General features: G+C 45.7%; 1 protein-coding gene across 2 annotated transcripts in view; it reads left to right on the top strand.

Moving 5' to 3' along the window:
- sorbs3 (sorbin and SH3 domain containing 3) overlaps positions 1 to 13,222 on the top strand; it is a 48,313-nt gene that overhangs the window by 28,135 nt on the left and 6,956 nt on the right. The window contains exons 14-19 of one of the 2 annotated variants that reach the window (XM_043681155.1): positions 5,246 to 5,379; positions 6,193 to 6,281; positions 7,394 to 7,440; positions 8,033 to 8,147; positions 8,600 to 8,725; positions 12,804 to 13,216. In XM_043681155.1, the coding sequence (XP_043537090.1) occupies positions 5,246 to 5,379; positions 6,193 to 6,281; positions 7,394 to 7,440; positions 8,033 to 8,147; positions 8,600 to 8,725; positions 12,804 to 13,216 (924 nt within the window). The remainder of the gene's footprint in view (positions 1 to 5,245; positions 5,380 to 6,192; positions 6,282 to 7,393; positions 7,441 to 8,032; positions 8,148 to 8,599; positions 8,726 to 12,803; positions 13,217 to 13,222) is intronic. The other variant, XM_043681156.1, reaches the window with a different exon arrangement.

The following is a 13,222-nucleotide window of genomic DNA, read 5'->3' as shown; positions in this document are numbered from 1 at the left end:
CGCCTCAGGCAACTGTCTGTGTGGAGTTTGCACATTCTCCCATTTTCCCAGTGTCTGCGTGGGTTTTCCCCGGGTGCTCCAGTTTCCTCCCACAGTCCAAAAATGTGCAGGCTAAATTGCCCATGGTGTTCAGTGAAGGGATAAATGTACGGGAATGGGTGTAGGTGGTTTGTTCTTCGGAAAGTCAGTGTGGACTTGTTGGGCTGAAAGGCCTGTTTCCACACTGTAAGTAATCTAATAAAAAAAAACCCTGGTTAGACCTGACTTGGAGTGCTGTGAGGAGATCTGGGCACCACACTTTACACCCCATCTCTTGGCGATGGAGGGAGTACATCATAGGTTTACTCGGACCGAGGGTATGGCCTCAGAGTAAAGGGAACAGAGATGAGCAGAAACCTCTTTCGCCAGAGAGTGGGAAATCTATGGAATTCACTGCCACAGAAGGCTGTGGAGGCTGAGTCATTTTGTATATTTTAGACAGAGATAGATAGGTTCTTGATTGTCAAGGGGATCAAGGGTTACCTGAAGAAAGCGGGAGAATGGGATTGAGAAACTTATCAATGGGCCGAGTGGCCTCATTTCTGTTCCTGTGTCTTATGATCGTAATGACACCTGGACTTCAAGGGTTACATTATGAAGAGAGTATACATAAATTAGACCTGTTTTCTCTCGAATGTGGAAAGTTAAGGAGTAATCTGATCAAAGTCTTCAAGATTGGTGAGGGATTCTAGGAAGAAGAGGCATATTCTGAGAATGAGGGCCAGACTGTTCAGGAGAGATGTGAAGAAACGGTTCTGTACACAAAGGGCGGTAGGCGCTTGGAAAGCTCCTTCATAAATGACAGCCCATGCTGGATCATTTGTTAATTTTAAATCTGAGATGAATAAAGGTATTAAGGGATATGGGTCAAAGACAGGTACACAGAGTCAGGCCACAGATCAGCAGGATCCTGTTGATGGTGGAACAGGTTCAAAGAACTGAATGGCCAACTCCTGGCCCTGTGATAATATTGAATGAGAGAGCAGGATTAATGGACTGAATGGCCTCCTCATGCTGCTATTTCTATAGCATTGCAAACAGTTTTGTAAAAATGTCCAGACAAGAGTTCAGATAACATTCAAGTTGCCTCCTCAGCTCCTAATTTACAAAGTAATTATTCTGCAGACACCTTTGCAGGGGTTCAGTGCAAACTTAATCTTGTTGCTAAATGGATAGTTTGTCAAGCTAAAAATAGCTCAAAGTCTGTAGTTAGTCTTGTCAGGGTCTCCTGTCGTGGCCGTTTTGGAAGCTGCCAGTTGGTTGTTCATGAGGGCACAGTGAGAGTGAATGAATACAGACTAGCTGCACCTATCAGGAGTGGGCATTGCATCAGAAAGAGCTTCCTCCATTGTCCCCCCAACAGCGGGCCAAGACCCTGTGTTAATATTCAACAGTGTGACCCGGCGTGAGAGTTACGGTTACAGAGTTCAGCTCTGATGAAGAGTCATCTCGACTGAAAACATTAGTTTGCTCTCTTTCCATGGATCCTGTGATCTCAAGCATTTGTTGTTTTCAATGCAGATTTCAGCATCTACAGTAATTTGTTGTTTACAATGAATTATATCTGGGTGGAGCAGAGTATGGACATCCACTATGTATCCAGGAGACAGACTAGCAACCTCTGTGTGCTGAGGCAAACACAGCAAGTTCCTTCCAGCCTGTTCCCCCACTGTAGCGTGACCTTGTTCTGAGTCATGTTCTGAAACCTCACTGACCTTCATTCAAAACTCCTGTTGTACTTCTTTGACTCCAACCCTAAGCCTTAGCTTCTGCTGCTGTGTTGTATAACTGTATCAGGTTTTCAAACATCATTCAGCACTTCCACGATAAGGCCAGAACAGAAGGCCTTTTCTCATTCTTTCACCTGAACATCACTGTCAAGAGCATCTGTGTGATGTTATATGTACTACTATCTAATGCAGAAGTGTGATATAACATGATCCTGTCCTGTTCGCCGAGCTGGGAATTTGTGTTGCAGATGTTTCGTCCCCTGTCTAGGTGACATCCTCAGTGCTTGGGAGCCTCCTGTGAAGCGCTTCTATGTTGTTTCCTCCGGCATTTATAGTGATTTGTACCTGCTGCTTCCGGTTGTCAGTTCCAGCTGTCCGTTGCAGTGGTCGGTATATTGGGTCCAGGTCGATCTGCTTATTGATTGAATCTGTGGATGAGTGCCATGCCTCTAGGAATTCGGACAGATAACCAGGTTTGACCTACAGAGAATGAAACCTGAAAGCAACAACACCCCCAGATTCTATGCACTACCTAAAGTGCACAAACCAAACATCCCACTCAGACCCATACTAACACTACCAGGGACACGATCACACAAACTGGCTAAAGAACTACAGCAGAAACTGAAACACCTGATCAGCGGATCCAGACACTCTATACAGTCAACACAGGAATTCTTGGGCATCATCAGAAATATACACATAGACAAGGAAGAAACCATGGTCTCATTCGATGTAATGGCACTGTTCACCTCTATCGACGAAACCCTAACCAGAGAAACAATAGCCAACCTGCTAGACATACAGAACAGACAACAGGATGGTGAACCTATCAACAAAGACTGCATACTCAAACTACTGGTCCTGTGCCTCACAACACACTTCACATTCAACAACCAAATATATGAACAAATCAACGGCACACCCATGGGTTCACCCATCTCTGGACTCATAGCAGAAGCAGTAATGCAAAGGTTAGAACAAACAGTCTTACCGCAAATTCAACCCAATGTCTGGGTCAGATATGTAGATGATATCTTTGTAATCATTAAAAACACAGAAATAGAGAACACACACCGGATCATCAACGCCACACTCACAGGAATCCGATTCACTCGAGAGGAAGAAAAGGACAACCAACTCCCATTCCTAGATGTGATGGTACAGGGAACAGCGAACGGAGAATTCACCACAAAGGTATACAGGAAAGCCACACACACAGACCAAGTCCTAAACTACGAAAGCAACTACCCCAACACACACAAAAGACACTGTTCAAAAGGGCCACAACACACTGCAGTACACCAGAACTGCAAAAAGAGGAAGAAGAACACCTATACAATGTATTCGCCAAAAACAGATACCCCAGCAATTTCATCAACAGATGCCTAAGGGAAAGACAACAGAATGAGGTCATGCCACAACCCAAAGGACTAGCTACACTACTATACATCAAAAACATTTCTGAACTGACATCCAGACTACTGCGACCACTAGGACTCATAACAGCACACAAACCAACAGCCACTCTCAGACTGACCACTGCAACGGACAGCTGGAAATGACAACCGGAAGCGGCAGATACAAATCACTATAAATGCCGGAGGAAACATCACAGAAGCGCTTCACAGGAACCTCCCAAGCACTGAGGATATCACCTAGACAGGGGATGAAACGTCTGCAACACAAATTCCCAGCTCGGCAAACAGAACCACAACAATGAGCACCCGAGCTACAAATCATCGCACAAACTTTGAATGATCCTGTCCCTTGAAACAGTGCTGTTGGGGGCCTTTCAATCAGCTTTATCTTATCCTATGTTACGTTGGAGCACTTTAGAGGGCAGTTAGACTATGTTGGTGTGGGGCTGCAGTCACAAACGGGCTTAATCTGGGCAGGTGTCACATCTGCAGCCGTTGAGTGGCTTGGTTATTATAAGACAACAGTCACTTCCTGATTGCCTGTACTGAATCTCACTCAACCAGATTGGAGGTTCACCTTGTTGGATTGAGGGCCTAGGCATCAACAAGATTGAGCTGGGAAGAAATGGACTGTCCTCACTGGGTCTCCCTGATGTGACATGAGGTTTGAACACAAATGGGGTTCTTTTCTCCACTGGCATCAGATTATTCCAAATATGGTCGGAAATTAAGGTAGGGCAAGGAAGACACAATACCAACATGGAATTGAGCCTGTGGTTTACATCTTCTGGAAGAAACATGTTTTCTGTCTGATCCTTGTTCCCATCAGACATCCATTGTAACCCAAAGACAGCTTTTCTTCCAGAGAAGGCCTATTTGATCAGCTTAGCCACACCACTTGATGCCTGTTACCACCTATTAGTAGAGGCTCTGAATCACTGGGTAAAACTGGATTTGACTGGGTGGGGTCTGGTTTTGAATTACTACCCACCCATTTGAGAAGCAATGATGAATGCAAACTGTTATTGAACAAGCATTAGTGGGAGAGGCAGACAGTGTTCAATGGAGGGAGAGAGAAAGGGAGGGGCAGACTGAGAAAGAATTTCACCGATCAAATTGGAGAAAGAAAGAATTGTGCATAATTTAGTAAGAAACATGCAGGTCACTCAATGGAATGCAGACAGACTTATTAATATGCAGGAGAGACTCATTAATATGCAGGAGATAGCTGTTGCTGTGTCGGACAACGTGATTAATATACAGAACAGCTTTGCAGGCATGGTTGGCTCTGTCTTGTTAATGAATAGCTCTTTAGAAACGAGAGTGGCCTGACAATATTGGGCTCTGAAGAATAAATGCAGTCTAGTGACAGCTGATGCTGGTGTTATCTGTCAATCTGCGAGCCGTGTGGGAGCAGAGGGATTTGGGGGTTTATTTGGAGCAGTCCTCCAGGCAAAGACCTGGTCTGGTCACAGATTTCCAGCCAGAGGCAAGACTTTCAAAGTGGACAAAAAGTTGTAAATCTCTGCAAAGCCTGGTACCACGAGACCACAGTTGGAGGCTGTGTACAAGTTTAATCTCTGCACTGTAAGTGGATGTTGAATTTATTTACGAGGACGTTTTGCTCATTCACAACGATAGTGCCCAGCCTGAACAAGGACAAAATGTTCAGCAGTTGGAGTCCTATACAATTGGAATCATTAACTTTGTCTCCCTCGCACAGACATTGCCTGACCTGCTGGATATTTCCAGCACACTGTTTCAAGGACACGTTGTTCTGCCTCTGTTTCCACACTTTTCCCTATGTCATTTTGTACTCTCTGATTCCTGTTTGTTTGTTATCGGGTGTGACTGTTGTCATTTTAGTTTCTGAAAATAATTTGTCAGTGGAGTTTGGAGCAACGTTCTTTGTTTTATTCGGCTTGTCAATGTTTGATCAGTTGCCATGAGTCGGGACTCCCCTTTGAGTGTAGATTGAAGAGAGGGTTTCCAGGCTGGGTTTTACTACCCTGAGTGAACTGTATAACACTTTACACTTTTCTCTTCTTGCTCCAGTGTAATGAGCACACCTCCCAGGTGGGAACAGTCGTCCGTCAATCTCCAACCCAGTGGTCAATGCAGCGAGTTGCCTGGCAACCAGAGCCTCCATGGAGACACTGGCACCAGAGATCACCCAGCATCTTCAGGAGGTGAGAAGAAAGGAGTTGCATTTCACTAGCGCCAGTCAGACCGTCAAGATGTTCCAAACCAGCTTGCAGCCAGTTTACTCATGTTTGAAGCTTGGTTATGTAGGAAGCAAAGCTGCAGGTTTACCCTCAACCAGCTCCCACGTACAGCAGCAGGACCAGTGTTCGAGTAGTGATGAGAAAGGCCAGTTGGGGAAGAATGCTGCCATCAGTCCACTTATTCTTGTGAGGAGCTTTCAAGCAGTCTGTGGTGAAGGATGGACTAGAAACAAGTCTTGTAAGACTTGTCTTAGACAATAACATCACAGTGATTATGTACAGGTTACATTAACTCTGGGACATGAACAATGATTAACAAGAACTAAATAAGACGCGTGAATCTCCATGAAGAGACCAGGCCAGACTCCATTTGCTGTGTGCCCAACCTGCATAACACTGCACCTCTTGGTTTGTGGTTGTACTGCAGAGTCAGCAGAGCTGTGGCTGAGCTCAGATTAATCTTGTCATATCCATCCAATTATACAACAACAAGAACCAAATAACTCCTTTATGAAATGTTGTTGAGGGATAAATATTTGGCCCCAGGGTACACAGCGCAGACTGACAGGCCCTGTGTCGTTCTGTCAGAGTGCTGCACTTTCAGAGATGCCATCTCTGAGGTCAGCTGATAAAGCAAAGCGTTTGCTCTGTTTCGGATGTGACAACCATGGCTCCACATCACGAAGTTGATCAGTGGCTGTAAAACAGTTTGGGATATTCTGCGATGGTGAAAGGGTGCGATGGAAGTGCTAGCCTTTCCATTCTCTTTCTTTGTAGGTCCTCGGAGCTGTGTGAATAATGGGAACAGTCCTGATGGGAGACAAGACAACCTGACAGATGGGCCACACATCTCCGAAACGCGAAAGGTAAGCTCAGAGACTGGGCTGGGTAGCAACAACAGGTTGAAGGTCACTCAGTGCAGTATTTCGTGTTATTTAATCCCAAACATAGTCCTCAAATCTCATCGCTCAGAGAGTAGTCATGAGAGAGAATAATGAGGCGCAAACAATTTTTAGCTCCAGGCGCAGCCAGTCAGGAAGGTGAATTATGGTCCTGTGTCACGGTGGTCGGTTGAATAGCCATGAAACTTTCCCCAGTGCTCTTTGGGGAAATACAACAAACAAACAATATTCCCTGTGAACTGAACAGGTGTGCAGCCTTCCATAAGTATGGAAGGTCACACACAGGAAACAAACTGGCAGCAGAAGACAGTATTTCCAAATCAGACTATTCCTATACCACTGCACAGCCTTCAGCCTAAAAGCCAGATTGCCACTCGACATTAGGACAAGACCGAGAGAGTGCTGCCCTGTCTACAATCTTGCTCTTCGGATCATCAATTCTCAGATGGTTAAAAAAATCCCAAGTACTCTGAAAGATCAGAAGAATGAAGAGGGAGCTTTGTTCTGGATCTAACCCTGTTGTGGACATGTTAGCTGCGGCCACTGTTCAGGGATCTTTAAAAGAGCAGAGAGAACTTCACATTCAGTTTAATAAAGTAAAGGAAGCTATACGTTCTACCTCTCGTGAGATTCGTTGATGGGGACAATGCACGTATAGGGAGATTTACAGTCAGTATAAAAGGCTAGAGCAAATTTTATTCTGTGTCTGTTTGAATGTGAATTCAGTGAATACATTTGGAATTGAAAATCTGGCTAATGGTGACCACCACTGGAGCTTTGTCAATTGTCAGAGAACTTATCTGGTTCACCACTGTCCTGAAGGGAAGGAAATCAGGCATCCTTACCCTTGCCTGTCCTGCACATGACTCCAGACTCACGGCAATGTGTCTTAACTGGCCTCTGGACAATTACAGGTGGACAATAAACGCTGCCCTAGGCAATGAAACACGAATCCTATAAAGAATAAAGAACAGAAAAAACTGAATTGAATCAGTTTGTTTCTATTGGGAACCAGGCTGGGAGCTTAACCCCCACAGACTCTTCTCTCCTCCTAACCCTTCTTATTATCTTCACAGATGAAGGCAGCACGGGCCAAGTTTGACTTCCAGGCTGAATCTGCAAAGTAAGTTGAGTGTGCCAGAACCAGTGAGATTGAGATATGACTGAACATGATAAAGTCAGGTGGGCCTGAGACCCAGTGAAAGCTGGAACTAGTCCATCTGCAGAAGAGGCTGTGCCCAGTTGGCACAAACCAATATTAAAGCTGGTTTTGGTCCCGTGAGTCAGAGTAGGGGGAATTTCAGTAGCCAGTGACTCCCTCACTTTCTCATATGTGGATTCAGTGATTGAATTCTGGAAACCCTTGTGGTTGAATAGATTCTGCTAGCCAGTCTGTAACTGAGGACTCAATCAGTTACTGGGAAGGCACATGAGGTCTATCCAACTGTATCCAATGTGGATAAATTGTTAGGATTCAGAAGAGTGGGAGTTAAGTGCCTGAGTAAGTTTGTTCTCTCTTTCTGAAAATCCCACTCTCTACAGATGTTGCTGTCATGCCCTTGGGCAGCTGCTCCAAGAAACCTTTTTTGTCTTCGATGATAGAACTGGACATTGGCTGCTTGGTGTCTTGTGTTGCAGTCATTTCTCTTTGAATTATGGGCATCCTACAACCTTTGACCATTGCTTTGATATGATTTATATGGTTGGCTCTCCAGGGAACTTACTCTTCAGAAGGGAGACGTTGTTTACATCCATAAAGTGCTCGACCAGAACTGGCTGAAAGGGGAGCACTATGGGAGGCTCGGGATCTTCCCAACATCTTATGTTGAGGTAATATGTTCTGGTATGATTTTCCTCTCTCACACAAGGATAAAAACTCACCCATTTCTGGGAGGACTGCAAAATGCACTAAATCACTGGTTCGTTGCTCGAAGGACAGAGAAACCCACACAGACATGGGGAGAACGTGCAAACTCCACACAGACAGTTACTTGAGGCTGGAATTGAACCTGGGTCCCTGGCGCTGTGAGGCAGCAGTGCCACTGGGCCACCGTGCTGCCCTCAACAATATTCTAGTGATAATACAATTAGGACATTGCCTCCCCTAACAGAGCAGTATCAGGCGACGAGGGGTCTGTGACATTTCACTGCAATCCCAGCCTCAGTGGGCTCACAGAATCGTTACAGCATTAGTGACTGCCAATCTCCCGCCTTTTCCCCATGTTGACTCGATTCTCTACTGTGAACTGACTGATATTTCATCTCTTGCTTTCCTATTTCAGTTTATTCCTGACACTGAGAGACCAACACCAATCAAGAACCCACCCATCCAAATCCTGGAGTATGGAGAAGCTGTTGCCATATTTAACTTCAAGGGAAATTTAAGTGTGGAGCTCTCTTTTCGCAAGGTGTGTGTCTGTAAAGTTTTAATTTAACAAAAGTAAATCCAGATTATTTGGAACATGACAACCTTCAAATGAGGGTGCAAAATCAGTGTTCATAGGAAAATGGGTCAGGGGACAGACAGCAGAGCTTGCACAGGCATGAATCGATGAATGTCCTCCTCTCACGCTGTATCATGCTCAAATTCTGATATAATATTTCTTTCGCTGTCTCTGTCTCTCTGTCTCTGCCTCACACTTTCACTCTCTCCTTCACTCTAGGCTCCCCGGCCTGAGTGTCAGCGCCATCTTGTGGGAATGTGGAGATTTGCACAGGGATTGTGAACTGGTTCAGGCAGCAGGAAGTTACAATCGAGCAGTTTCAGGTTCAGTGAGTGTTGGAGCAGTTGTGCATTCCCTGCAATTCACCAGATTTTTGACAATATTCCCAGTGACTGTATTGTCTTACTGACCCAGTCTGTACAGGGACTCTCGTTTGGACTCCAACAGTACCTTTGTTATACTGTGGGGAGAAAACTGTCACGGAGGAAGCTCCAGACATCATAGAGAGCCTGCTTGTCACGATGGATATCAAAGCTACGGTAGAGCAGCTGATGCTGCACCATCAGAGCTTCTCAATCAGGGGAAACCAGCAATCCTGCAGCATCTGCACTAACTTCCCAGCCTCTACAAGAAGTAGAGGCCAGTGCGGTAAGAAATGTGTGATGAAAAGATTGTGATCCTGCCCAAGAACAAGGGTGGCTGCAGCCAATTGCAACAGCTATCAACATCTCTCCCTCCTGCTGCACATCACGGGAAAAGTAGTTGATCAAATTACCCTTGTCAGACTGCAGGTCCTGGTAAGACATATCCAACCCTCATCCTAAGTAATGGTATGATCTACAATTGTTGTGATCATCTCAGTCCTACAGCTGCAAAAGAAAAGCTCTGAACAAAGGAGATAATGCCTTCATCAATCTCACGAAGGCATGCAAACATGTGAATAGCTGGAAAATATTTGCTGCCTGTTAAACACCTCACTGTGACCTCCTCGACTGATAACAGTATGGTGGATAAGGCCAGCTCATATTCGGACAACATCAGAACACTTTCCTCAGCATATTATTCTCTTTGCTGCTGTCACAGGCCTTCAGCTCATCAACAGAGAATGTCTCCTTAATGATACAGAACTGACAGAAAGCTGTGCTTGCCTGAGATCCAAGGCAAAAGTACACCAAATTCTTATCTGAGAGCTGCTTAATGCCACTGATCCCACATGAACATTTTGCACTGAGGAACATTTTCAGCGCAAACACACAAACTCTCTTACATGGAAATGGTCTATTTTAACCATCAACATCAGGAAGACAATGCCATCATCCAGGATGTTGCTACCCTGCCATTTATCAACACTGAGTATGACTTCATCGACTTCGGCGTTGCAGGTCTCACTCATCTATCACTTGATGCTGAAATCAACACAGGCAACACAAAAGCTGCAGTGCTGTATCTGAACTGAGTAACAGAGTGTGTACCAACAGCATCTTGATCAAGAACATCACACTGTGAGTGGACCAAACCCTAACCTCTGCAAGCTCTTCTACATAGTGAGGCCTGAGAACCATATGTTAGGTAGGCGAAAAGGCTGAGCTATTTCCACCTTCTCTGTCTCAGATATCTCTGGCATGTCTTGGTCAGACAAGCTTACCAACTCATTGCGAAGCCAACAAGTCTGTATTGGCTGGGCCACATTCATTGAATGAAGGCGAGCTGTACACTCAATGATCTTCCACATAGTGAGCTGACCATTGGGCCACACCATCCTGGCACCCATATCTCTGGATCGAGGACACCTGCAAGCAAGGACATTAACACTGCCAACTGGGAGATGGTGGAAAGGTGAACAGAAGCAGAAAGCTCAGCTGGCTGAGAAGAGGGCCCTGAGAAACAGAGCTTGTGAGTCACACCCACTGTCATCTTCTGCAGCAAATATCCCAGAGATTTCTGTGCTAATGTGAGCCAAACACAAAGCTGACTATCACAGGGAAACCATCACTTTAGGAGACAGAAGGCCGCCACAGACAGTGAGCCTTGTTCAGAGTGGGAGTGAGCCAAGGACAAGGAGAAAATTCTGAGTGCCCTATGAGTGCTGCAGTGGAAAGGAATTGATGCAGATGTGCAGAGCTCAGTGAGAAACTTGGGTGAGTGGAAAGTTAGACAAGTGCAGAAAGTTGAGTTGCCAACTGCAGTTTGAGCCTGGGCAGTGACCAAAATGAGAGAGTGATCCATGTGCAGGAATCATGGTTGAGGTGGTGTCAGCAATTTAAAAGAGTGTTAGCAGAATGCTTGCCTTATCCAGATATCATGAATATGGACAGCATATTCAGCCCAAGCAATCCCTCCTGGTGTCTCTGCTCCATAAGAGTACATTTAATCTCCTACATCCGATTCTATTCCCCCATTAGATTGTTTTCTGACTTCTATTTCTGTCCTGAGTCTCCTTCTCTCTACAAGTGAAAACATCTTCTCCACATCTATCCTTTCAGCTCTTTTCATAAATTTAAAGGTATCAAACAGATAATCCTGGTTTCTGAAGATAGAAGTTAATTCTGGTTTGAGGATGTCCATGTTCCTGGATGTGAGTAATCGCAGCATCTTGTAGAATGATCAACAGTTATGACAGCAAATGTATATTGCACCTTTAATTTTGTAAAACTACCGAAGGCACTTCCCAGGAGCAGTTATCGAGGAAAGGTTTTGTTACCAAGTCACATCAGCAGGTGTTGAGACAGATGTGTAACAGTTTAATTGAACTGGTTGGTTTTAAGGAATATATTCGAGGAGAAAGTGAGGTCTGCAGATGCTGGAGATCAAAGTTGAAACTTTATTGCTGGAACAGCACAGCAGGTCAGGCAGCATCCATGGAACAGAGATTCGACGTTTCGGGCACAGGCCCTTCTTCAGGAATGAGCAGAGAGTGTTCAGCAGGAGAAGATAAAAGGTAGGGAGGAGGGACTTGGAGGAGGGGCGTTGGAAATGTGATAGGTGGAAAGAGGTCAAGGTGAGGGTGATAGGTCGGAGTAGGATGGAGGCGGAGAGGTCAAGAAGAAGACTGCAGGTCAGGAAGGCGGTGCCGGGCTGGAGGGATCCGGCTGAGACAAGGTGGGGGGAGGGGGGATGAAGAAACTGGTGAAGTCCAAGTTCATCCCCTGCGGTTGGAGGGTTCCCAGTCGGAAGATAAGACGCTCCTCCTCCGACCGTCGGGTTGTTGTGGTTTGGCGGTGGATGAGTCCAATGACCTGCATATCCTCGGTGGAGTGGGAGGGGGAGTTGAAATGCTGTGCTACAGGTTGGTTGGGTTGGTTCGTCCGGGTGGCCCAGAGGTGCTCTCTGAATCGCTCCGCAAGTAGGCGGCCTGTCTCCCCAATATAGAGGAGGCCACACCGGCTGCAGCGGATGCAGTAGATGATGTGGGTGGAGGTGCAGGTGAATCTGTGGCGGATATGGAAGTTTCCTTTGGGGCCTTGGAGAGAAGTGAGGGGGGAGGTGTGGGCGCAAGTGTTCGTCGAATCTCCTGTTCCCTGGATGCTGCCTGACCTGCTGTGCTGTTCCAGCAATAAAGTTTCAACTTTAAGGAATATATTAAAGGCAAAGTGAGATTTAGAGGTGCAAAGAGGCTGAGGGAAGAAATTCCGGAGCTTAGGATCCAGGCAGCTGAAAACATGGTGCCAAGGATAGAATGATGGAAACTGAGAATGTGTAAAAGGCCACACTTAATAAAGCATAGAGACTTTTGAAAGTTGTAGACGTAAAGGAAATTCCAGAGATATTGAAAGGTGTGAAAACAAGAATGAGAATTTTGAAATGGAGGGATTGCTTAACAGAGAGCCTCTCCAGGTGATCAAATTCAGGACAGTACAGTTCTGGATGAGATAAGGTTTACTGAGGTTAGGATGCATGAGACCATCCACTTCACAGTCAGCTCTGGAGGTCACAGAAGTGTGGATGAGGAAGTGTGCAGCAAATCAGAGGAGTTTGGGTTGGAGTCAGGCGATATTTCACCCCAGTCCAGAACCCCTCAGCTGATTGTTTGTTTGTGTATCAGGGTGAAACAATCTCATTGATACGAAGAGTCGATGACAATTGGTTCGAAGGAAGAATAACAGGCACCAACCGACAAGGAATCTTTCCGGCCAATTACGTACAAGTGGTGAAAAGTCCAAAAGTCAAGAGTGCCGTTGGCTCAGTTCCAGTCTCCCAAAGTCAGCAGTCCCCCCATAGTCCATCAACTTTTCCAATGCAGCAACACTGCAATGTTTCACCGAGCCCTTCAACCCTATCTCATGGTGATACTTCACCAACCCAGCAATACCTGCAAACCTCCCCCAACACTACCCCAAAAACCCAACAATTCCCCAACAGCTCACCAGTTGTACCAACCCAGCAATACCTGCAAACCTCCCCCAACACTACCCCAAAAACCCAACAATTCCCCAACAGCTCACCAGTTGTACCAACCCAGCA

The sequence above is a fragment of the Chiloscyllium plagiosum genome, chromosome 42 (genome assembly GCF_004010195.1).
Source record: "Chiloscyllium plagiosum isolate BGI_BamShark_2017 chromosome 42, ASM401019v2, whole genome shotgun sequence".
NCBI classification, from domain to species: domain Eukaryota; kingdom Metazoa; phylum Chordata; class Chondrichthyes; order Orectolobiformes; family Hemiscylliidae; genus Chiloscyllium; species Chiloscyllium plagiosum.
Note: the sequence above shows the minus strand (reverse complement) of the source record. Positions and strands in the feature narration are given on the sequence as shown.